Source organism: Alexandromys fortis, unplaced genomic scaffold, assembly GCF_014885135.2.
Source record: "Alexandromys fortis isolate MF-2015 unplaced genomic scaffold, M_Fortis_MF-2015_v1.1 scaffold_26, whole genome shotgun sequence".
Lineage (NCBI taxonomy): Eukaryota > Metazoa > Chordata > Mammalia > Rodentia > Cricetidae > Alexandromys > Alexandromys fortis.
In genome coordinates this window covers 4,447,520-4,469,596 of record NW_026067894.1, presented here as the reverse complement: position 1 = coordinate 4,469,596, position 22,077 = coordinate 4,447,520, and the positions used below count along the sequence as shown (strand labels likewise).

The window sequence follows — 22,077 nt, the reverse complement described above, 5'->3', positions numbered from 1 at the left end:
CATGGATGCCACTTTTGTCCAGTGGGCACCGGCCACAGTGTGGAAATAAATTATCATAAGACAAACCAGGGGTTCTGTTTTTTTTTTCCTCCCAAAATGGAGTCTCAACTCTGTTGCTCAGGCTGACCCCCTGACACAAGCACCCCACTTCCCTTTTTTAAATTTTGAGACAAGGTTGTCCTAGTCAGAGTCCCTAGGGCTGTGATGAAACACCATGACCAAAAGCAGCTTGGGGAGGAGAGGGTTTATTTGACTGACACTTCCACATCACTGTTCATCACTGAAGGAAGTCAGGTCAGGACCTAAAGCAGGGCAGGAACCCGGAGGGAGGAGCTGATGCAGAGGCCATGGAGGGGCGCTGCTTACTGGTTTGCTCCTCTTAGCTTGCTCGACCTGCTTTCATTCAGAACCCAGGCCCACCAAAGTGTTCCCACCCACAAGGGGTTGGGCCCTCCTGCAATGACAACTAAGAATTGGCCTACAGGCTTGTCTACGGCCAAATCCTACAGAGGCGTTTTCTCAGTTGAGGTTCCTTCCTCTCCAATGACTATAGGCTGTGTAAAGTTGATCTAAAAAAACTCGCCAGCCCGAGGGTCTTATATAGCTCAGGCTGTTCTCAAATTCTATGTAGCCAAGGATGAACTAAAACTCCTGCTCCCCCTGCCTTTACCTCTAGAGTGCTGGGATTACAGATAGATACTGCCAGACTTGGTTTATGCAATGGTTGGGATCAAACTCAAGGCCTAATGCATGCTACCCACTGAGCTTGTCCCCAAAGGCCATTTTTCTAGCCCCGATTCTCTATTGGCTAAGAGGTGTGAACAAGCTTCTGTTTGAGATTTTTTTTTTCTTTTTTGAGATACGGTTTCTTTGTAGCTTTGGAGCCTGTCCTGAAACTCATTCTGTAGACCAAGCTGGCCTCAAACTCACAGAGATCTTCCTGCCTCTGCCTCCCAAGCACTGGGATTTAAGGTGTGCACCACCACCACCTGGCGAGATCTGATTTTTTTTAAAATTACAGTGTGTGTGTGTGTGTGTGTGTGTGTGTGTGTGTGTGGTGTGCGCTTGCACTATTCTACTATGTAAGAACGGAAACCAGAGGACAATTTGCAGAAGTCAGTTCTCTCCTAACGTGCGAGTCTAGCTGGGATTGAACTCGGGTCCTCAGGCTTAGCCGCAAGTGCCTCTACCTGCTGAGCACCTCACCAGTTCCTGATTTTTTTTTCTTGTTAGGAACAAAGGTACAAATGTCACAGTGCCCTCTGAATGAACAAAAAATGACTTGCGAGTGAGTGGAAAGCCCACTAATCTCAGAAATCTCCAGCTCGTCTCTCTCGTAGAACTGTTTCTACACGGTGGGAGCGGTTCTCATCTCTGCTCTTTTTTATTTACTTACTTATTTATTATGTATACAATATTCTGTCTGTGTGTAAGCCTGCAGGCCAGAAGAGGGCACCAGACCCCATTACAGATGGTTGTGAGCCACCATTTGGTTGCTGGGAATTGAACTCAGGACCTTTGGAAGAGCAGGCAATGCTCTTAACCTCTGAGCCATCTCTCCAGCTCCCTCTGCTCTTTTTTGAGGCAGGGTCTCATGTAGCCCAGGCTGGCCCAAGAACTCCGGAGTTAGTTCTGTGATAACAGGTGTGAACCACTGAGCCAGAACACAACATAATGTGTCCTCCTTCGCATGGACACAACAGACCTTTTTGATGGCAGCCAGACTTCTCCATGGGAGGGAGGCGACCCTGCTGGGTGCTCTCCGAAGTGACCAAGTCCATCTGGACTGGATTGGGCTCGATGGGGTTAGGATGAGGTGGTCTTTCCTTCAGCTACCTCGAATGTCTGGGAAGATATTGCCTGGGCTGCCGAGGACTCAGATCCCAACTGATTTAGATTCAGGGATATCGGCCCCATAGGGAACCTAGCCACCCCCGAGGCCTTGGATCCTCTGCTCTGCCCTCCAGGTCTGTTTTCCCCATCTGCAGTTTGGATGTATAGCTTCACTGATCTATGTGCTCCTGGACTCGTGTTCCTGAGTGTGTCCTCTTGTCCCAGGCCTGGCCTGGAGCCTCTTAGACTGAGAACCGAGAGTGATCCACACAAACACTCTAGTTCCTGCGGTCCCCAGCTATCTTGCTGGGCTTCCCATCACTCATTGCCCACCTTAGGGCCCAATTCTGTCTGATTGGAGACTTGAGACCTCGTCTTTATTGTTGACACTCTTGTCTCCCTGGCAACATGAAGGCCAACAGCATCTCTGAGTATAGAATGGGGATGCTTGAGAAAATACAGAGAACTTCGAGGCTCCCAAAGTTCCTTTGTGCTTAGAAACAACAGTGACCTGCTGAAGTCTGTTTGGCAAGTTCTTATGGTCAAGCAGAGAGGGTAACAGACCAAGAATCCCCCTCATGGGAGCACAAGGACAGGAGGAAGGAAAAAGGAGCCATCGAGCTTCTGGTCCTTTGAGTTCATGAATTCACTTCTGTTTTTGATTCCTTCTTTGGTTCAGGGCTCAGCATGCAGCAATCTCTGTTCTCTGTCCCTTATTCCTCTCCTCGCCAGGATAAGATGCCCACTTAGTCCACACTGACCAGCTTCCCTTCCCCCGATGGACAATCACAGGAACAGTTTGGCACAATCCTTTCTGCCCTAGCATGAGAAATAGAGCTGACTTTGGTGCCCTCTCAGCAGCTGCTCAAAGCCGCCACCGTCTGGACCTGGGTCAGTGCTCCTCTGGCTCTGAGGCAGAAGAGCAGGCTACACCTCTGGCTTTTCTAGAAATGTTCCCCTCCAAAAAGGTCCAGTTTCCTTGAATTGGAATGCAGGGCTCTCTCTCTCTCTCTCTCTCTCTCTCTCTCTCTCTCTCTCGACATTTGTCACTCTTCACACTACCAGCACCTGGCCCAGTTTGGCTCACAGTAAATCCTTTTTATAATGTTAGTGGACGCTGGACCTCGTGGCCAACAGGTGCTCCATAATGGTGACATTGCTCCCCTCAGAAGTATGACAGAGCCTTACTTGTGGATGTTCAGTAACTCGTGCTATTAATAACACCCGTCAACATTCATTTAACTCTTTTTTTTTTTTTTTTTGGTTTTCGAGACAGGGTTTCTCTGTAGCTTTTGGAGCCTGTCCTGGAACTAGCTCTTGTAGACCAGGTTGGCTTTGAACTCACAGAGATCCGCCTGCCTCTGCCTCCTGAGTGCTGGGATTAAAGGAATGTACCACCACCGTCCGGCTATTTAACTCTTAATTATGTGCCAGGCACTATCTAAAGTGCTTTGGTTATATTCAATTCTTTCAAAAGGAAGATAGCTCTTCAGGATGTTACAAAAACAAAGAAAAGTAACTCTATTCTTCTTTTCCTGTCCCTTTGATGACTGGCAGCCGCGTAGGGAGAAAGGGTTTCTTTCCGCTCACAGTTCAAGGTGCAACCCATCGTGTTAGGGAAGTCAAAACAGTAGGAGTTTGAAGCAGATGGGGTCCCACTGAACCCACAGAAGGATGGATGAAGTGTCACCAGGCTTCCTCTCGCTTTTTGTGCAGTCTAGGGTCCTCGGCCAGGAAAGTGGTCCTGCCTATAGCTGCCGCAAACTAGTACAAACCATTTGAATGGATGCAAAGGGACTAAGGGCGGACCCTCCTGTAGGAAACAGAACAGACAGCGACAAATCCAATAATATGGCATGCCTCCATGCTGTGGAGTTAAGTTCAAAATGGTTCCTTTTAATCTTTCTTTTTAGTTCAAGGACTGGAGTCAGGACCTTATGCTAGCAGAGCACTTTGACTCTGAACTATAGGACAAGTTACAGGCTGACTTTGAACTCACGGTCTTCCTGTCTCAGCTTCCCAAGCATCCGGGACTACAAACCTGGAACTCACTATGTAGACCGGGTTACTCCAAAACTCACAGAGATCTACCCGCCTCTTCCTCCCGAGTCCTAACATTAAAGGAGTATACCACCATGCTACAACTTTTCTGTTAGAGATCTGCCTGTTAATTGTTCATCTAGTAACTAATCACTAAGTTTTGACTTGAAAGGGACTGCATTTTTCTTCAAAACAACAGAAGAAGCTAGAGGTAATAGCATGTACCCGTAATCACAGAGGCGAGCCTGGGCTATGAGACCCTTTTGTCAAAACAACCAAGAAAAGTATCTGGGGGAAAAAGTGTCAGAAAAGTGTGCACGTGTCTGAGAACAAAATATGTTGAGTCCCTAAAATGTAGACATCTCAGGGCTGTGACTCAGTTTCACCTAACTTAGGCCTATGTCAGAAGTAGAACTGAGACCAGGAGCTGCGGCACCATGGCTCCGTTTGCATCCCCACGCTCTTCCCAGGCACTAGGAAAGTAAGCGACAACGGCTTGGCCTGACCTCTGAAGCCCTAAGCCCACGCACTGGCTGCACCTAGCCATTTAATTGCCACATTGACTCTTTAAGGAAAGCACTCATGCCATTTTGTGGGACAGGACACCGTGGCACATAGGGACCCGGTTTAAATCATTTCAATCAGGTGCCTGGAACTCAGCGGCTTCCAGAGCCTCCTTGGCATCATCAGAGGGCACCGTGTCTGGAATAAGTATATGCTGTCATCTTTATTTTCATGATGACACTGGAAAGGAGCAAGCTCTCTGCGAATGCACACAGTGGGTACATAACGCATTCCACACATCGTCAGAGAACCCAGTGCGTAGTAGGTGCTCAGGTGAAGTTTGCTCATTGCCTGGAAATTAGATTACATCCTGTAGGGACAGGATCTCTGCCCTTGATCCAAACTGCTCCCTGGGATGGGTGTCCACTAGTCACAAGTCCCTTGTACAGGCTATTAAACCCAAGCCTAGAGAAAATAAACATATTCGAGAAGGTCCCCTGTTCCTTCCAGTCGCGCTGAAGCCACAGGAGGTCCCCCACCTGCAGGAGCCATGTAAACAGGAAGCAGCATGCCTGTAGCAGAACAATGCTGTGGCCTCCTGGGCTGGGTGACAGCTCGGCTGGGAGAGGTCAAGAAAGTCCTTCGCACCTGCTGCACTGTGCCAGTGTTGGGGGGCATTCCTACTGTTTACCAGGCTTGAATTAGGGTCTCTGCTCTCTGTGTCCCGGCAGGCTTTCTTTTTCCTGTGTGTATATGTACACAGACAAGTCCCTTGGCACACGTGTGTAGGTGAGAGGACAGCTCGTGGGAGTTCTCGCCTTCTAGCAAGTGGGTGCTGGGGATTGAACTCAGGTTGCCAGACTTGGCAGTAAACTCCTCTACCTGCTGAGCCATCTTAATAGATCCTAAGAGAAGCCGGGAGGGCAACTTGGCCTCCAAAATACAACTAATTGGACAAATGATGGGTGATGTTTAACTGGAGGAGGGGTTGGGCTGCTCCCCCAAACAATGTCTCTTCCGTCCCCCACTTTTTTTTTTCTTTTTGAGTCCCTGGCTGGACTACAGTTCAATATGTAGCTGGCACGGAATTTGTCTTGGTCCTCTTGCCTCTGCCTTCCATGTGCTAGGATTAAAACTGTGTAACACCTGGGGCTGGGGGATGGCTCAGTGGTGAAAAGCACTGGCTGTTCTTCCAGAGGACCTGGGTTCAAGTCCCAGCACCCACATGGCAGCTCACAACTGTCTGTAACTCTAGCTCTAGGGGCTTCGACACCCTCACCAGATCCACATGCAGACAAAACGCCACTGAACATAAAATAAAAATAAATCATAAAGCATTGTTTAAAAATTTTAAAGATTAAATAAAAAGAGTGTGTAATACCACCGTGTGCGTCAGTGTCGTGGTTCCAAACAGCGCAGAGTAAACCTGAAACAGGTGTGTTCCAGAAAGTGGTAAATGAGAGGGCAATTTCCTCAGAAGCCACTGTTGATCTTAGATGTGATCTCCAAGGTCCTCAATATTTAATGCCACTTGGTAGAGGAGAATCATACTGGCGATTTTTACACATTAAAAGTAATTTACTAGCCGAGAAATCCCAGCAGTTGGGGGAGGCAGAGGCAGGCAGATCTCAGTGAGTTCAAGGCCAGTCTGATCTACAAAATGAGTTCCAGGAGAGCCAGAGATGTTATACAGGCAAACCCTGTGTTGGAAAAAAAGAAAAAAAAAAAAGAAAAGAAAAAAATGTAATTTACTATGCCCAGAGGTGTTCTCAGTCAGCAGAGGACTTGCCTAGCATGTATGCAGTCCTGGGTTTAATCCCTAGCACTGCAAAGGACGCAGCATGGTGGTTTGTGCCTGCCGTGTTAGTTCTGGGACAGAGAGACAAGAGGATTGTAGTTCAATGTCATCCTCAGTAACTTAAGGAGCTTGAGAATAGCTGGGACTATCCAAGACCCTGCCTCAAGAAAAAAATAAAAAGTTCAATACTGTCTTTCATAAACAGATAACCCAATATCTCAGTTCCAGGAGTCTGAAAAGGAAATACAGCTGTTTTAATTGCCCATGTTTGTATACCAGATGCACATCCTATTCCTGGGCCTTCTAGGCCTCAGCTCACCCTTCCCTCACCGCACTCCCCAGGCCCAGCCCCATCTTATTCTCCCCTGCTTTTCTTGTCTACACGTGTTGACTGGTACCCCACTTTATCCCAAACTGCACTCACCTCCCTTTGGCTTGAGATCTGCAGTTGGGGTTGGGGGGACAACAATAACAACAACGAAAGGCCCTTGCTCTTGCAGGGCTGCGTTACTCTCGCCATTTTTGGCCAACTTTTCACCAGCCTCATGCACAGCCTCCCCCGCCCCCCCCCCGCCCCAACCAGTCAGGAATTTCTGGGGAACAATTGAACAAAGCCGGGAACTTGGAGGGAGAAGGCACAGGACATTCCAAAAGGATTTCTCTCAGACTGCAAAAGACAACATGCAAGAACAGTACAGAGGGCTCACGGCCTTGTAAAAGAAAAATCACCAAAGAAACGGAAAGTCTGCCCAGTTAGGAAGGGCAGTGTGGATCAGAGGAAGGAACAGGGGGGCCAGGGGTTAAGAGGCCCATGGGGGGGTAGGGGAGTCGGGGGGAAGGCGAGTTCTCCCTGCCACTGTGTCCCTGCAGAAAGTCTCTCAGTCTCTCTGGCCTCAGATTTGTGGTCCTTAAAAGTGGAGGGAGTTGGACTGGGGAGGTGGCTCAGGGGTTAAGAGCATCGTCTCTTCTTCCAGAGGACCGTGTTCAATTCATAGCACCCACAAGGCAGCTCACAACTGTCTGAACTCCAGTTCCAGACGCTCTGACACCCTCACACAGACATACACGCAGGCAAAACACCAATGAACATAAAAAAAAAAATACATGGAAGGGGTTACTAGAGTAAACATGTGGATGTACAAAGAGCCGTTGCCAGGATGTTTGCTTAGTAACCAAGACCTGCAGACAGGGCAAACACCCAGCAGCAGGAGAGGGTTAATGGCACCTGTGGGCCAGGGAGGCGGGTCAGTTGGTAGAGTGCTTGCCTAGCCAGGACAAAGCCCCAGACTTGACCCCCGGCGCTACATAGACAGGCATGGTGGCATACCCCTGTAATCCTAGTACTTGGGAGATGGTAGCAGGAGGATCAGAAATTTAAGGACATGCTTGGCTAGGTAGTGAATCTGGAGCCAGACTTTGCTATGAGAGGCCCTGTCGCAAAAGGGAGGGGAGAGAAAGAAGGAAAGAGAGGTCACATGGAAAGGCAGAGAGAACGCTGTCCAAAAGTACCAGCTCCCAAACTGCCAGTGATTCCCATCTAACACAAGAGGCTTTACCACAAGCTAGGGATGCCAGTGGACACGGACAAGGCCCTGTACCCCATCCACAGCCGTGGGAGGCAAAGATGGAGAGATGGCGACAGCTCATGCCAAAATAAAAATCTCTGTGCTGTGTGCAATATGGAGAAGGAGTAGAAAGAAGAAAACGTCAGCTGGGCTGAACAGGATGCTTAATGACACTGTCGACCGACGCTTCGGAGCAACGGCTTCTTATCTCAGACTGGTAATAAACAGTTTGGGGGCTGGCACCGGTCCATAGATTCATTTTTAAGTAGCCGTGGTCTTTGCTGACACATTGAACCGTGTTTATAAAAAGAGTGTTAAGTGAGAAGAAGCAAGACATGGACCCGTCCGTCCTCACTGGCGCACATAGAGTGAGGGACAATGCCTGCTCTGCCTGGAGGAGCAGGGGGCAGGGACATTGGTGGCGGTCCAACTCGTGGCCTGCATAGAAGCCTTCTGGGCTAAAGCTGGGCCTTGTGGGTGGGAATGTGAGGGGGTGGATAGGGCCCCCAAGCATTCCAGCTTGATTAAAGAGGTCTGTGGGGTGAGGGCCACAGTGACGGATTGAAACGATAAAGATCATTTTATGGTCCGCTCAGCAGTCAGTTTCTGGAGTAGCATTCATAAACCATGTTCTGAACAACACATGCCCTGTGAAATGGTAAAAATTTTTTTTCCCACACGGGGCAGTGGTGGCTCACGCCTTTAATCTCAGCACTTGACACTCGGGAGGCAGAGGCAGGCGGATCTCTGAGTTCGAGGCCAGCTTGGTCCACAGAGCGAGTTCCAGGACAGCCAGGACTATACCGAGAAACCTTGCCTTGAAGAAAACAAAAAACAAAACAAAAAAGTTTTCCCCAGAAGAACAGGTGGGGTCTGTCCACAAATACATTGAGGAGGGACAGATTAAAAAGTTCAACCCACTTAAGACTTGTGAGGACACTTTGCCTGGACATGGTCACAATGTGGGAAAACATGCAGAATTTCCAGGCAGGTGAGACGGCTCAGCAGGTGAGGATCTGCCTGCTGCTGCCATCAAGTCTGACAACCTGGGTGCCATCTCTGGGGCCCACATGGCAGAGCGAGGGAACTGACTCATGAAAGGTGTCCTTTGACCTCCTCATATGCACCCACAGCATGTGTGCCACGCCCCCACAATACAGATGTCATAACAATAAAAAAAAAAAAAAAAAGGACAACATTCCCAAAGAACCCCTTTCCCTTGGGGCATCTGGGTGGGAGGGCAGGAGACCCAAGAGCTGCAGGATGGAATCCCTGCCTGGAGCCCAGGACTCTGCCTGGAAGTGAGAAAATGGCAGGTGTGTGTAAAGACCCTGGGGGTGGGGTGGGGGCACAGCCAGCAAGGCGAAAGCCATGGCCAAAGGAATCACTTTCTGTTCTGGAATCACACAAGAACCAAACCAGGCCTCTCCCTTTTTCTGACTGAGCCCTCTCAGCAAGTCACTTCAGCCTCTGGGTCTCAGTGTTCTCATCTGGAAACGTTAGAGTTGAGGATTTGTCTCAGTTGGTGGTACACTTGCCTAGCATGCACGAGGCTCTGGTTTCAGACCTCACATACACATGGTGGTCACACCTGTAATCCCAGCACTTGGGAGGTAGAAGAAAGAGGGTCAGTGATTCAAGGTCATCCTTAGCTACACAGTGAGCCTGAGATCTCTCAGTGCTACCTGAGACCCTGTCTCAAAACACAATAGTGAGTGGGGTATGGGCTAGCATTAAGGTGGCCTTGGCAGGCAGATCTCTGTGGGTCTGAGGCCAGCCTGGTCTACATAGGGAGGTCTAGGTCAGCCAAGGCTACATAGTGAGACACTGTGTCAAAAACCAAAACCAAAACTAAACAAAACAGAAACAAAAACCACACCTCTTTATTTCTTGGACCTTGTCAGACCCAACAAGACTCCAGGCTGACTGAACTGTGGAAGGGATTTTTCTCTGCTTGAGGCATAAGCCAGGACCTGGCCTGGTGATAGAAACCTGCAGTACCTGGTACTCTGGAATGTGAAGCAGGAGAATTTCAATCTCAAGACTTGCCTGGGTTACTCAGGGTCTGCTTGGGCAACTTAGTGAGACCCTGTGTCAAAAAATTAAAGGAGACTGAGAACATAGCTCTGTAGTAGAGAGCTTGCTTAGCATGTGTGAGGGCCTGGGTTCGAGTTCCAGGACTAAGGGGAAAAGAAAAGAAGAGGAACATTTGGCTAGGCATGGTGGTGCATGCCTTTAATCCCAGCACTTGGGAGACAGGGGCAGGAAGATCTCTGAGTTCGAGGCCAGGACCGTTACACAGAGAAACCCTGTCTTAAAAAAAAATACAAGCAAAAAAGGAGGAACACTCATGACACAAGGCAGGCCGGCTGAAAGCAATCTGTTCTTTCACCCATGTGAAAATGAAAATGGCCTTGGTGCCAGGTCCACACTAGACACTGTGCTCTTCGTGGAGATGTTAGTGGAAAGAAGGCCGAGCAAGAACAGCATGCCAGCTGCTGTTTTCGAGGCCTCATGACAGCAAGTCATTCTGAGACTGGCTCAGTGGTCGAGATGTTTGGGCGTGGAACTGTAGGAAGCTAGGGATACATCCTCTATGGGAAGCTGGGGAAGGCTTCTGTCAAGGTGGGTGCATGTCAGTGATAAAAGACTGGAAAGATGAGCAAGACAGGATCTTGTCAGTCACCCCACCTTGACCTTCCCTGCTTGTGGGAAAGTTTATTGCCTCCCAAGGTGGTGCCTTTTTCTCTTCCTCCTACTCTTTAGTCCTCCCATCAACCCTAGCTCGTTCACATCAGTTTCTGGTTCCAGACCAAGCCAAGGACAGATCCTGTCTCTGCCTGTTTTCCCACACAGGCAATGGAAACTCTTGGCCATAGTAACTGCTTTCTTATTCAAAGAACATAGCGCACAGCTAGCCCTTACAGTGCACACAGCACCTTCACTTATGTTACCAAAAAACTCTCGGTAGAGGCAGATGGAGCCCACAAGACACATCACCGAACCCTATTGGCTTGCGTGGAAGCCTACTATCTTTGTGATGAGAACAACCTGCTCAACTGTTCAGGGTGGTCCTGAATAATTAACAGCAAAGGGGGGGGGAAGGAAGGAAGAAAGAAAAAGGAAGGAAGGAAGGAAGGAAGGAAGAAAGGAAGGAAGAAAGGAAGAAAGAAAGGAAAGAAAACATCAGACAGGTGAGAGGATCTGAGGCAGGGAAAAGATTTGGAATCAATTAGAAACCAGAAGAAGCTGTTCCTCCCATTTTTAGAGAGGCAAGCCATAACTGTAGCCACTGTTCTAAAAGTTTCCAGCTCCTGTTCCACAGCTCTCATGGTCCCTCCTTCCCCACGGGACCTTGTTGAAATGCTTAAGCTGTTTCTGTCTTAAAGATGCTGACAAGCACTCGAGTTGCGAGCATCTTTGGTGTAGTTACAGGCACCTCAGAGGCTCTGAAAAGCCCAGCTCCTCTTCTAAGCCATACAAGGAGACGACAGCCTGGCCTGAGACAGAACAACTTGAGAACATTTACTAGAGATGCTAAGGACTGCATGCTATAAACCAGCCAGCCAAACCCCTTCGTGGAAAGGAGAGGATGCGGAATAAATAGGTAGATGACTGATCCCCAGACGGGTGGGGCTTCTTTGGGGTATGTTCTGGGCAAGCCCTATTTTCCTGGTGTCAGCTGGTTTCCTCCAGGCTCCAGTCAGCTTGCACATCTCTTTCCTCAAACCCTTTCAGGAAGCAAGGCCTATAGGCCTGGGTTCATCTTGACCAAACATCTACAAAGGCATGCTTGTTCCCCTGCCCCTGGAGCTATGAGCAAATCAAGCAAGAAGCTAAATCTGTGAGACTGAACAGGGCCTGAGGTAAGGAAAGGACACTGAGGCAGCTCATGCCATGAGATTTGTCACGGATGCTGACCTCCCCACACACAGGCCAGGCCTTGGAAAAACCCTGCCACCAGGCTGGTCTATTGCCAACTCTGAAGTCAGCCTTCTTCATCAGACAGGGAGTTCCCTCCCACATAGTACCAGGATGTCCTCCCACCTCTGGCCGGAGAGCCTTGGGTAGGGGCTGCAGCTCACGGTCAGATGGAGAGGGCACAGGGGCTGCTCCACTCCCAGATTCAAGTTTCTGGGCAGTAGCCTTGTTTTTTCCTCATCAGGTTGAGAGCACACCTAGAAATAGGAACAGAGTTGAACATGGCTAAACGTATCTGTAATCCCGACACTCAGAAGGCAGGAAGGTTGTAAGTTCAAGGCTAGTCTGAGCTACATATCAAAAAAAGAAAGTATTAAAAGAGTGACCACGCTGGGCAGTGGCGGCATACGCCTTTAATCCCAGCCTCGGGAGGCAGAGGCAGGTGAATCTGTGAGTTCGAGGCCAGTCTGGTCTCTAATTTCAGAACAGACTCCAAAACTACAGAGAAACCCTGTTTCGAAAAACAAAAACAAACAAAACACAAAAGCCAAACTTTCTTCCTAAACTACATGGGATGTAGAAAAATACAAGATCTCCTGAGTTAACTGGGAGCATGGGACCATGGGAGAGGGTAGAAGAGGAGGGGAATAGAAGAGGAGGGGAGAGGAGCAAAGAAAAATATATAGCTCAATGAAAACAATTCAAAAAAAAAGAAAGGAGAAGAAGAAGAAGAAGAAGAAGAAGAAGAAGAAGAAGAAGAAGAAGAAGAAGAAGAAGAAGAAGAAGAAGAATCTGGCCCAACAGAAGACACCAGGGAGATGCTAAGGAAGTTGGTTGTACAGAATCAGAATGGAGGACAGGTAACAAGCCATGAGGCAAAAATGTAGACTGATAGAAACTCGTTAATTTAAATTATAAGAGCTAGTCAGAAACAAGCCTAAACTAAGGTCAAGCTTTTATAATTAATATATTTCTGTGTCGTTATTGGGGGCTGGCAGTCACCAAAAGAAAGTCTGACAAGACCAACTACCCCAAATGCATGAAAAGGTTCCAGCGGTCCTGACAATCAGCACCCCTGATGTCAATTTATCAATAGGAAGACCTAACTTAAGAAAATAAAAAAAAATTAAAATTCAAAAAAAGAAAGTATTAAAAGAATGTCCACCCCCTATTCAGTGTTAGCTATATGCCGCCTCCTCCTCCTTTCCCTCCTCTCCCTCCCCTGTTTCCTTTCTTCTTTTGGGACAAGGTCTTATGTAGTTCAAGCTGCTCTTGAATTTCTGGCAATCTTTCCATCACCATCCCAGCTCTCAGGTTCTGGGGTTATAGGAAAACACCACTAGTTTACATGGTGCCGGGGGTCAAACCCAGAACCTCACGCATGCTAGGCGAGTACTCTACCAACTGAACTACATCCTCAGCTTTTGAAACTACTTTAAAATATTTATTTTATTCTTAAATTATGTGTGTGTGTGTGTGTACGTGTGGGGCTGTACACGTGAGTGCAGTGCCCTCAGAGGCACAGGCGATTGTGAACCGCCTAGTGTGGACGCTGGAGCAAAGATCAAGTTTGCTGCAAGAGTGGAGCATGCTTTGACTGATGAGCCATCTTTCCAGCCCCAATTAAATGTGTTTATTTATGCGTGTGTGTCCGGGGGAGGTTTACTCATGCCGAAGCACACATAGCATATGTGTGGAGCTCGGAGGACAGCTTTGTGGAACAGATTCTCTTCTCTACCATGTAGATTCCCAGGGTGGAGCTCTGACCTCCAGTCGTCAGACTCGGTGACAAGTACCCTTACTCACTGAGCCATTTTCTCTAGCCTGACACTTCTTTCCCTTTCCTTTCCTTTCTCTTCCAATCAATTAACTTTAGTCTTTACTCTGAGGAAAGTCAGCATGGCCCTTGCTTCCTACTTGAGACTGGCAGGGGAGGCTGAGTGGTTTGTTCGGGGCTGCACTGCTAGGTGGTGGAGCAGCCTTTTCTGTCGGACTGAGAACGGCATGAGGCAGGGTTGTGTCCTCCCTTGTCCCCTTCATCAGAACAGGGACCACTAGGGGCCATGACTGGGCATGCCTTCCCTGTCTGTCCCACCCCCCTGCCAGGAGCAGCGGCAGACCTTATTAGGTGTTGTGCCGGGAGCCTGGGCTGGGGCCAGGGCGTTGGCAGGCCCACTTCGATGTGTTCTCTGCTCTTCATGCTCTGAGTTGGTCCCCTATAGCTATGCCGGTGGGGCAGGGAAGAACTCAGTCTTTTGGAGATGGGGGTCTCTGTGGAATAAGAGTCACGATGTCAGTGTTTTCTCAGGTCCCTAAGTGTTTGGCCCCTATCACAGGGAACATGTTTTCCGGACAGGGCTGGCGCCATCCAGTGAACTGGGCATTTCCTTCTGTCCACAGCCCACCTCACTCCTGGCTGCAAAGCCCGCCAGGAGTCTCTGGAACCTAGCAACTCTCAGGAAACAATGGAAACTTGGGTTTGTATTCCCCTCCCTCTATCATTACTCAGAGGGTTTCCTCAAACCTACACACAAGCGCGCGTGCACATACACACTCCAGTTATTTTTCTCTCCACCCATAGCCTGGGGCTGCCTGGAAAATTTCAGTCAGAAAAGGGGCCCTGAGTAGGTGGTAGAGACACTCCTGGGCTCCAGGCTTGTGTGCCTGCCCATGGGCCATAGCGGAAGTGCAATGATGACCATGATTTACCAAGAACACCTGAGCTCAAGTCTGTGGCAGAGCCCATCTGTATATGAACCTGGGTATGAGAGCTGGTGTGTCTCTGGGAATGATCTATGTGAGTCAGACTGATTCTTTGAATGCTTCATATTGTCTGTGGTCTAGGGAGGGGTAGGAGGGCTATCTTGTTCAGTATCGAGCACCTACTCAAGGCCTGGGATGAATGCATGAGAAAAATGTAGAATATAGAGGCTGGTGAGTGTGTAAAAAATACATAAACCCTAGTGTAAAACATATGAAGAACCAGTGTGAGCAAACATACATATGGTCCAGAGAAATGGCTCAGTGGGTACAAATACTTGCCACCAAGCTTAATTGCCTACCTGAGTTGGATCCCCTGAACCCACGTGGTAGGAGATCATCAATTCCCAAAACTCCTCTGACCTCCATATGTGCACTGTGGCCTGTATGCAGGCACACACACATACATGTGCACGTGTACACAAAACAAATATTTAATAAATGAAAGATGCTTCATAGCTTGTTGGGATACCTGAGGCTGTAGAAACGTAAACAAAAATGTAAATATAAACGCGAAGTCGATGTGAGCAGCTGAGTGTGTGTGAGGACTGAGAAGTCTTGCAAGTGCTTGTGAGCCCCAAAGAGTTGTTAGTAAATGTGCGCATGACCTGTGGGAGTGACAGCTGTGGGCAGCTCAGGGCCACAGAGCACTCGCACTGGGATCCAACACCTCATTGTTTCGAAGCAATAGGATTGACTTTTAACAAAGTTAAACTGACTTGAAGCAGAAGCTCCGCAAAGTACACTTGTGTAACGTTGTGAAACTCTATGAAAGTTGCGTGCTTGTGGAACACCCCCGCTAAAGCGGTTTTGCTGTGGACTCGGTGTGGAACACGTGGAGTGAAGGAGCGGTGTGTGCAGAGGTCTCGATGCCCTACCGAGTGGCGTCCAAGTTTCATCCTACACTCCAGGCCACGTCTGGCGTGGAGCCGGTTGGGCCTCAGCCCACACCGAGGGGGACTGGGGCCCAGACAAAGGCACAGCCAGCCGCGCTGCAGCTCTAGAGAGCCTAGCTAGCGGCCCGGAGGCGGGGGCCTACTCTTGGGGGGGGCGGAGCCTGTTTTGTGGGGGCGGGACAGAAGGTGCGGGGGCGGGACCTAGAGGACCAGGACGGACGGCTTTAGGGGAGGAGCCTGACCATAAGAGGCGTGGCTAGAGGCTTAGAGGTGGGGTCTAGGGCTTCTGAACTTGGCGCCTCGGGGGGCGGAGCCAGAGACCCGGGGGCGGGGAGTATGCGGGAGGGCGGGGACGGGGGTGTAGGAGAGGAGGAGGCGAGCAGTCCGAAGGACTCCGCAGGACAGCAAGCGGGTGGCTCCGGGCGGCGCCGAGAGAGCCAGAGAACGAGGCCCGGCCATGGGGCGGCGGGCAGTGGGCGCGCTGCTTCTGGGGCTGCTGCTGCACGCGCGGTTGCTCGCGGTGAGTGTGCGTGGCTAAAGGCGAGGGCGGGGGGCGCGCGCCAACTTGGCGGGGACACCGGAGGCTGTTCGGCTGGGACTCTGGCTCGGGACGGCCGCGCCCGCGCAGGACCCTGGGCTGGCACTGGCCAGCGCCACCCAGCAGCGTGGAGTTTTTCCTAGGGGACGCCCCAGGGACCCAGCGTGGAGGTCAGGGCCGTCCTTGCAAGTTTGGAAACTCGAGGGTCTCTGGCCACGTTGTTCAGGCTCAGATCGCCTCTGGGCATGGCTCGGCCTGCGGTTCCTGGGGCCCTGACGGAGAAACTTCTAGCAGGGTGGGAACTTGGCAGGACAAGGGTACCCCTTTCCGCTGCCAACTTGGCAGAAGGGGCATTCCGTCATGATGGGTACCCTGTCAGTCTTCGCTGGAACTTTACTATGTTATCCTCTGGGGAGACTCTAGTCAGGCAGTCATACGTAAAAACTTGGAACAAAACTGAAGCCTGTGTGCAGCACCCCCTGCACCCTGGAGTCCTCCAAGCCATGAGCTAAATCAATCACTGCCTTGCACTGAGGTCTCCGTAACACCTCTTGGAGGTAGTCCCACGTGGGTAAAGGGAACTCAGAATGGGAAGCCTCAGGGCAACTGGGCCTGAATGGAATGAGTGCCCTGTGCAGTGCCTGTTATGACTGGGCCCAGGAGCAGCTGAGTTTCCCCTGTATTCTTCCCAGGTCCCCAAAGTGGGATGCTGTGTACCCCTACAGTTCAGCCCTTATTCTGAACTCACACGGGGCCAAAGGGAGGAGAAGGGAACTTTTGAGTCAGGAATCTTAAGACCTAGAAGGCATTTGGCAGGGGAGGCCCAGAGGACCTGAGTGACCTCAAGGAGGGCTGGGAGGAGCTGATGGGTTGACAGAGTGGAAGCTGAGGGTGGGGTCCATCTGGACCTGCTGCGGTGAGCCACAGAGCCCAGGTTCTCCTAGACAGTCTCCATCCCTGTCCTCTGTTTTCAGAGCCAAGAAGGTGACTTTTCCAACTGGGCTGGTATTTACCCAGTGACTGACTCCCTGTCCTTGCCTCACTGGCTCGCTCTCACCTCTGCCCTCCTGAGTCACTCCTTAACCTCCCACCAGGCCTGACCCCTTACTGTTTCTGCCCCACCCACACAGCACCTCTCTTCCCCACCCTCCTTCCAAGCAGTCTTCTTCCTTAATCTGTCTGGCCTCTCACCCCAACCCTACAGAGCAGGGCAACTGCTTGCTGCTGCTGCCCATTCAGCCTGAACTTACAGCTCCTAACACTGACTTTCCCTTCCCCAAGGCAGTGACCTAGACCTGGAGTGCTATCTTTTCCTGACCACCCCCCTCCTCAGCTCGACCCCCTGATGAGGGCTCCCCCAAGCACGGACTGCACAATGGCAGGAGTGGTGGGTGGAACTGTTTGCGGAGGGCCTGAGGAATTCTGCTGAAATTCCCTGACTGCCACCACTGCCCGATTCACTTGTTCATTCACCAAATCTCGATTGAGCAGCATTCTGTGACAGTCACTAGGAGTCCCCTAGGCTCATTCACTGGGAAGATACTTTCTGCACAGCTATTGTGCGCTGGCACTTGGTGGCGCGAGATGATCTTTAGGTAGGCTGGGACACGCCTTTCCAGGACTTCTAGGACTCAGACTAGTGGGCTGTGATGCTGAGAAGACAATAGGCAGCCTATCCTGAAGCTCTAGGATTATAAATGCTGCAAGCAGTCACGTGGAAGGCATCACGACCCACCCCAGCTCAGAGTTGGGCCCCTCTGCCCCAAAGAGCTTAAGGGTCTTATAAACCCAGTTTCAGTGCCAGCTTCTCAAGTCTGTGTCGGCATCCGTGAAATGGGTGGAAACACTGGCCGGCACAGCTTCAGTAAGATCAGTTTTCAGCCCAGCGTCCCAGCAAGTCTTGCCCACTGCTCTTGAGCGCTTCAACCCTTCAGTTCAATTTTAGACAGAATCATGCGGTGCGAGAAGGCAGCCTACACTGTGCCCAGGAGTCGTAAGTCTCACTGGAGGCAGGGACAGTGAGACAGGGTCTGTGATTATGTGGGGGAGTAATTTCTGTTCTGGGGAGAGGATGGGACGAGGCCTGGCTGACTCAGGCCTGCCCTGGCCTGTTGACCCTTTCCTTCCGAAGGCTGTCTTAGCCCTTCCTTTCTGGGCCCAGCCCCACCGTTGATAGGAATCTTGAGGGGTGGCAGGAGTAATGACAGTGTTTTCCAGGCCGAGGAGGGAAGTGGTTGAAATACCTGCTTCCTGCCTTCCTTGGATTTCCTTGAGGGGAAGGCTGCTGCTGGTGGGAACGGGGGAATTTCTCTTTCCTGGAGTGACTTCAGCCTTTCCCTCCACACAGCTGATTACCCTGTCCCCCAGCTGTTACCGTTACCCGCTTTGTTCCAGACCCGTGCCAGGAAAAGGGCAGAGTCGAGAGAGTGTGTGCATCAAGCTGCGGGACCATCCTCAGAGTCTGGGCAGAGGCCGGACTTCCCCACCCCCATCTCCCAGGCTGAGCTCTGGGTGTCTGAGGAGTCTCGCCCAGGCCTTGCTTGGGTTGGCCCGGGCCTGTTCTCAGGATGAGTGCAGGCAAGTTAGGATCTGTGGGCTTGAGTCTCTGTCTGGGAGAAGGTTAAAAAAAAAAGGTGCTCAAATATGATTAGGTTCAGGATTTGGGTGACAGTAAGCACGGGTTAGGGATTTCTTGGGGTGCAGGCCAGGTAGAGGGACAGCACTGTATATGGGTCACATATATTCAGTGTCCTTTGACTGAGGGACGCTGAGTTTGTCAGGGACTCCTCACATTGCTTCTGTTACTCCCTGCTTACCAGTCTCCTTCTTACTGAGAACTAGAAGCTCGCCCCTCAGGGCCCTGCTCCGTCTGGGACCCTGCTGTCCATTCTCTCTTGTGCTTTACTAAGTTTCTGTTTTGTCTTGTGTTTTCCCTTGCTAGTTTTTTTTCTTTCTGAAACCATTTAAAAATTTTTTGACAATTCGTATGTGTTTATAATTGTATTTTGGTCATTTTGTCTCTCTTTTATTTTCTCTCATGTCCTTCCCCCCTTTTCGGGGGTATGTTTTAGACAGAGTGTCATGTATCCCAAGCTTGCTTGCCTCAAACTGACTATGTAAAGGATAACCCTGAACTCCCGAACCTCCTGCCTTCCCCCATGTAAGTGCTGAGATTACAGGCTTAAGCCACCGTGCCTGGCTAAATTTTTTGAGCATGCCAAACAAACTCTACCTCCAGGGCCTTTGCACCTGGTTTTCCCTTAGCTTGGAGCACAGGTCCCTGAATCCACAGCACCCTCTGCCTCCGATTTCTCAGGTCTTGATAATTCTGCCCTGCCCCTCAAGCCCAAACTCACCCACTTCGACCCCTCTGCTCTCCGCCCTCCCTCCCAACTGCAATACTGAGAATTGAACCCAGGGCTTCTCACATGTTACCGTATGTTCCAGGCTGAGTTCCATCCTTAGCCCCATCGCTTTTTTTCTCTTGTCGCCCTCTAACCTGAATCTATTCGCTTGTTTATCCATCTCCTTTGCTCTGTTTAAGTTCTGTGATAACAAGACCTCATCTGTTTGTTTTTTTAAAATCGTATTTATTTGTTTTCTGTGTATGTTTGTAGTGGGGGTGGTACACGTGTGGCGGTCAGAGGACAAATTGCTGTAATTAGTTCTCCTTCTGTCTTGTGGGTACCAGAGATGTACTTAGATTGTCAGGTTGACCACTGGCCCTCTTAGCTAAATTTAATTTATTCGTTTGTCTTGCCTGCTCTCTGTTTTTATTCCTTTCTTGTGATGCTTTAATATTTTAAATTAATACTCTAATTAGATTTGTCCTTTGACAGTTTCACACACATATATAATGCAAACTAGTCAGTCGTTCTCACCCCCACTCTCTTACCTTCCCTGTCTATCACCCCCCACTCTTTCTGACATTCCCGTCTGTTTTGTTTTGTGACTCCCTGAGTTTAACCAACGCTATTTGTGTGAGTTATCCATTGGAATCTGGTGGGCTCTGCAGCAGACACATGGTTGAAGACAGTGGCTCCCCATCTCCCAGAATCTATCCACAGCCAAAAGTTCAGCAGTGAGTGGGTGTGCCTCTCAGAGTCCCTCTTCCACCCGTGACTGATAGGGCCAGCCTTGTGCAGGCCTCAGTGCAGGTAACTCTTCCGTCTGTTTTTGCTAACTAACATAGTAAGTGATCCGTGAGTGTATCTGCTGAAATGCATTAAGCCTTGGAGACCAGCGTGGTCCCTAGAATCTGAGCAGAGGAAATGGAGGCACAGAGAGGTTAGGGGGCTCACCCACTTGCTCACTCAGAAGAGTCAAGTTTGGAGGTAGGCAAAGCTCCCCCTGACACTGCCCAATGCCCCACCTGCCCGCAGCCAACCACCGTCAGATTCCTAAAATTCATATATTTCCTAAGTATATGGTAGGCACACACGCGATGTTCAGAGGACAACTTGCAGGAGTCAGTTCTCCTACCTGTGGGTCCTGGGATGAGATTTGGGTCTTTAGGCTTGTGTCCAGGCCCTTTCACCCACTGAGCCAACTCCCAGGCCCCACCATCACATTTTGATGAAGCTCGTCACTGGTGTCATTATCAGTAAGAACTCTGGTCCAACTGTGGTGACCCGGGGTCAGGACACCAGGAGCTAGACCCCGGAGGAGACATTTGTAGGCTTGTCGGTGGCCCCTGAGGCCCTGCAGGCAGTTGCGTGCAGAAGGGGCCAGGCTCCGAGGACTAGGTCTGTAGGATATGAAAGGTCTCTTGCTCTATGTGCTGTTCATGATGAGGGAGACATATGGCCTGGGGCCCCACTGACCTGCAGGGAGCCTTTCCCTGTTCCTCAGCTGCTCTCCTGGCGTCTGGAGGTTAGGATGGCTCAGAAGAGGCCTGAGGACTGCCTGGCCTTGGATTGGAAGCTGGGGGTGGGATTTGGAAAGATATGGGTGCTGAATCATAGGTAACTTGGAGGCCAGACCTCTGAGTTCTGGGCTTTCTTTCTGAGTTTGGGAGGGAAGGGGTGGCTCCCAGCCCTAGCCTTTCTCTCCTCTGGCTCAGCTCCAGCTGTGAGGACCAGGCTGAAGGAGGACCAAGAATGAGACTCAGCTCCCCAGTGGCTTCCTAATGGTCTGCCAGTACCTTCTTGCTCTCCCTCCTGCTCCTGTCAAGGATAAGAGGAGCTAGGTTGAGGGTCCCTGCCCTGTTGTAAGTCTACCCCAGCCGGAGCCTTGGCCTTTTTGGCCCTGCCACCCCCTCCTGATCCTAGAGCCTGAAGCTGGCTGACTGAAACCCAGAAATATGTGTGGAACTCGCTTCGTGGGGAGCCGCCAGCCTCACTATCCAGCCTGGTGGCGTCAGGCAGTGTCAATAATGGCCTTGAGAGGGGTGTGGCTCATGGCTGCCCAGGGGTGGCTGGGCTGGGGGGCACCATCATGAAAGCCCCGAGAACAAGGTGGCTCTTTGAAGCCTGGGAATGTGAGTCTGAGCCAACACCAGAATCATGCTCGCCTCTTTCATATGATGCTAGCTTGTGCCAGGGCCGCAAGGACATCCTAGCATCCCAGGGGCCTTTGGAGTACTTTGAGACATCTCCATGACCAGCCGCTAGCACCATTTTTTACTTGGGGCATAGAGGAGGGCTTCCTCCTGCTCTGGTTTTCAGGGATGCTCCCTGTGCAGAGGCTGACAGTGTGGATTAGACTGGTGAGTGAGCCAGTGGTGTGGGCTGGTATACAGGCTTTAACCGCAGCTGCCGGCGGGTGTGTATCACACTTAAAATTCACTTAACAAATATTTATGAAGCATCGTCTCTGTACTTGACCCTGTTCTAGATGTTATAAGTTTGCAGCAGAAAACCAAGAAAGTCAAATTCTCACTCCCTCTGGATCTTGTGCTTTAGCCAGTACAGAAGCCAGCTATACCCAGAGGGGGAAATAAAGCAGAAAACGGTGTAGAGAGTGATGGTGTGGGGTAGGAAAAGCCCTGATAACACATTCTGGGGAGCGGAAGGAAGTGAGGGTTGGGCAGATGTATGGGGAAGGGCATCCAGGCAAGAGGAATGGTCAGTAAGGAGCCTGGGGGTGGGGGTGTGCCTGGCATGTCTGTGGCACCATTCAAGTGGTAGGCAGTGAGATGCCAATGAAGCCAGCAACAGGATGGCACAGACTTGGCTATGGCAAAGTCCTGGGGTCCTGAAGGGCCCTGGTGCATTTTAAAAA

General features: G+C 50.5%; 1 protein-coding gene across 1 annotated transcript in view; it reads left to right on the top strand.

Annotated features, from left to right (window-relative positions):
• The first annotated feature begins 15,687 nt into the window (after positions 1–15,687).
• Positions 15,688–22,077, top strand: part of Hspg2 (heparan sulfate proteoglycan 2) — a 100,195-nt gene continuing 93,805 nt past the window's right edge. The window contains exon 1 of the mRNA XM_050152390.1: positions 15,688–15,837. Within this exon, the coding sequence (XP_050008347.1) occupies positions 15,775–15,837 (63 nt within the window). The 5' untranslated portion in view covers positions 15,688–15,774. The remainder of the gene's footprint in view (positions 15,838–22,077) is intronic.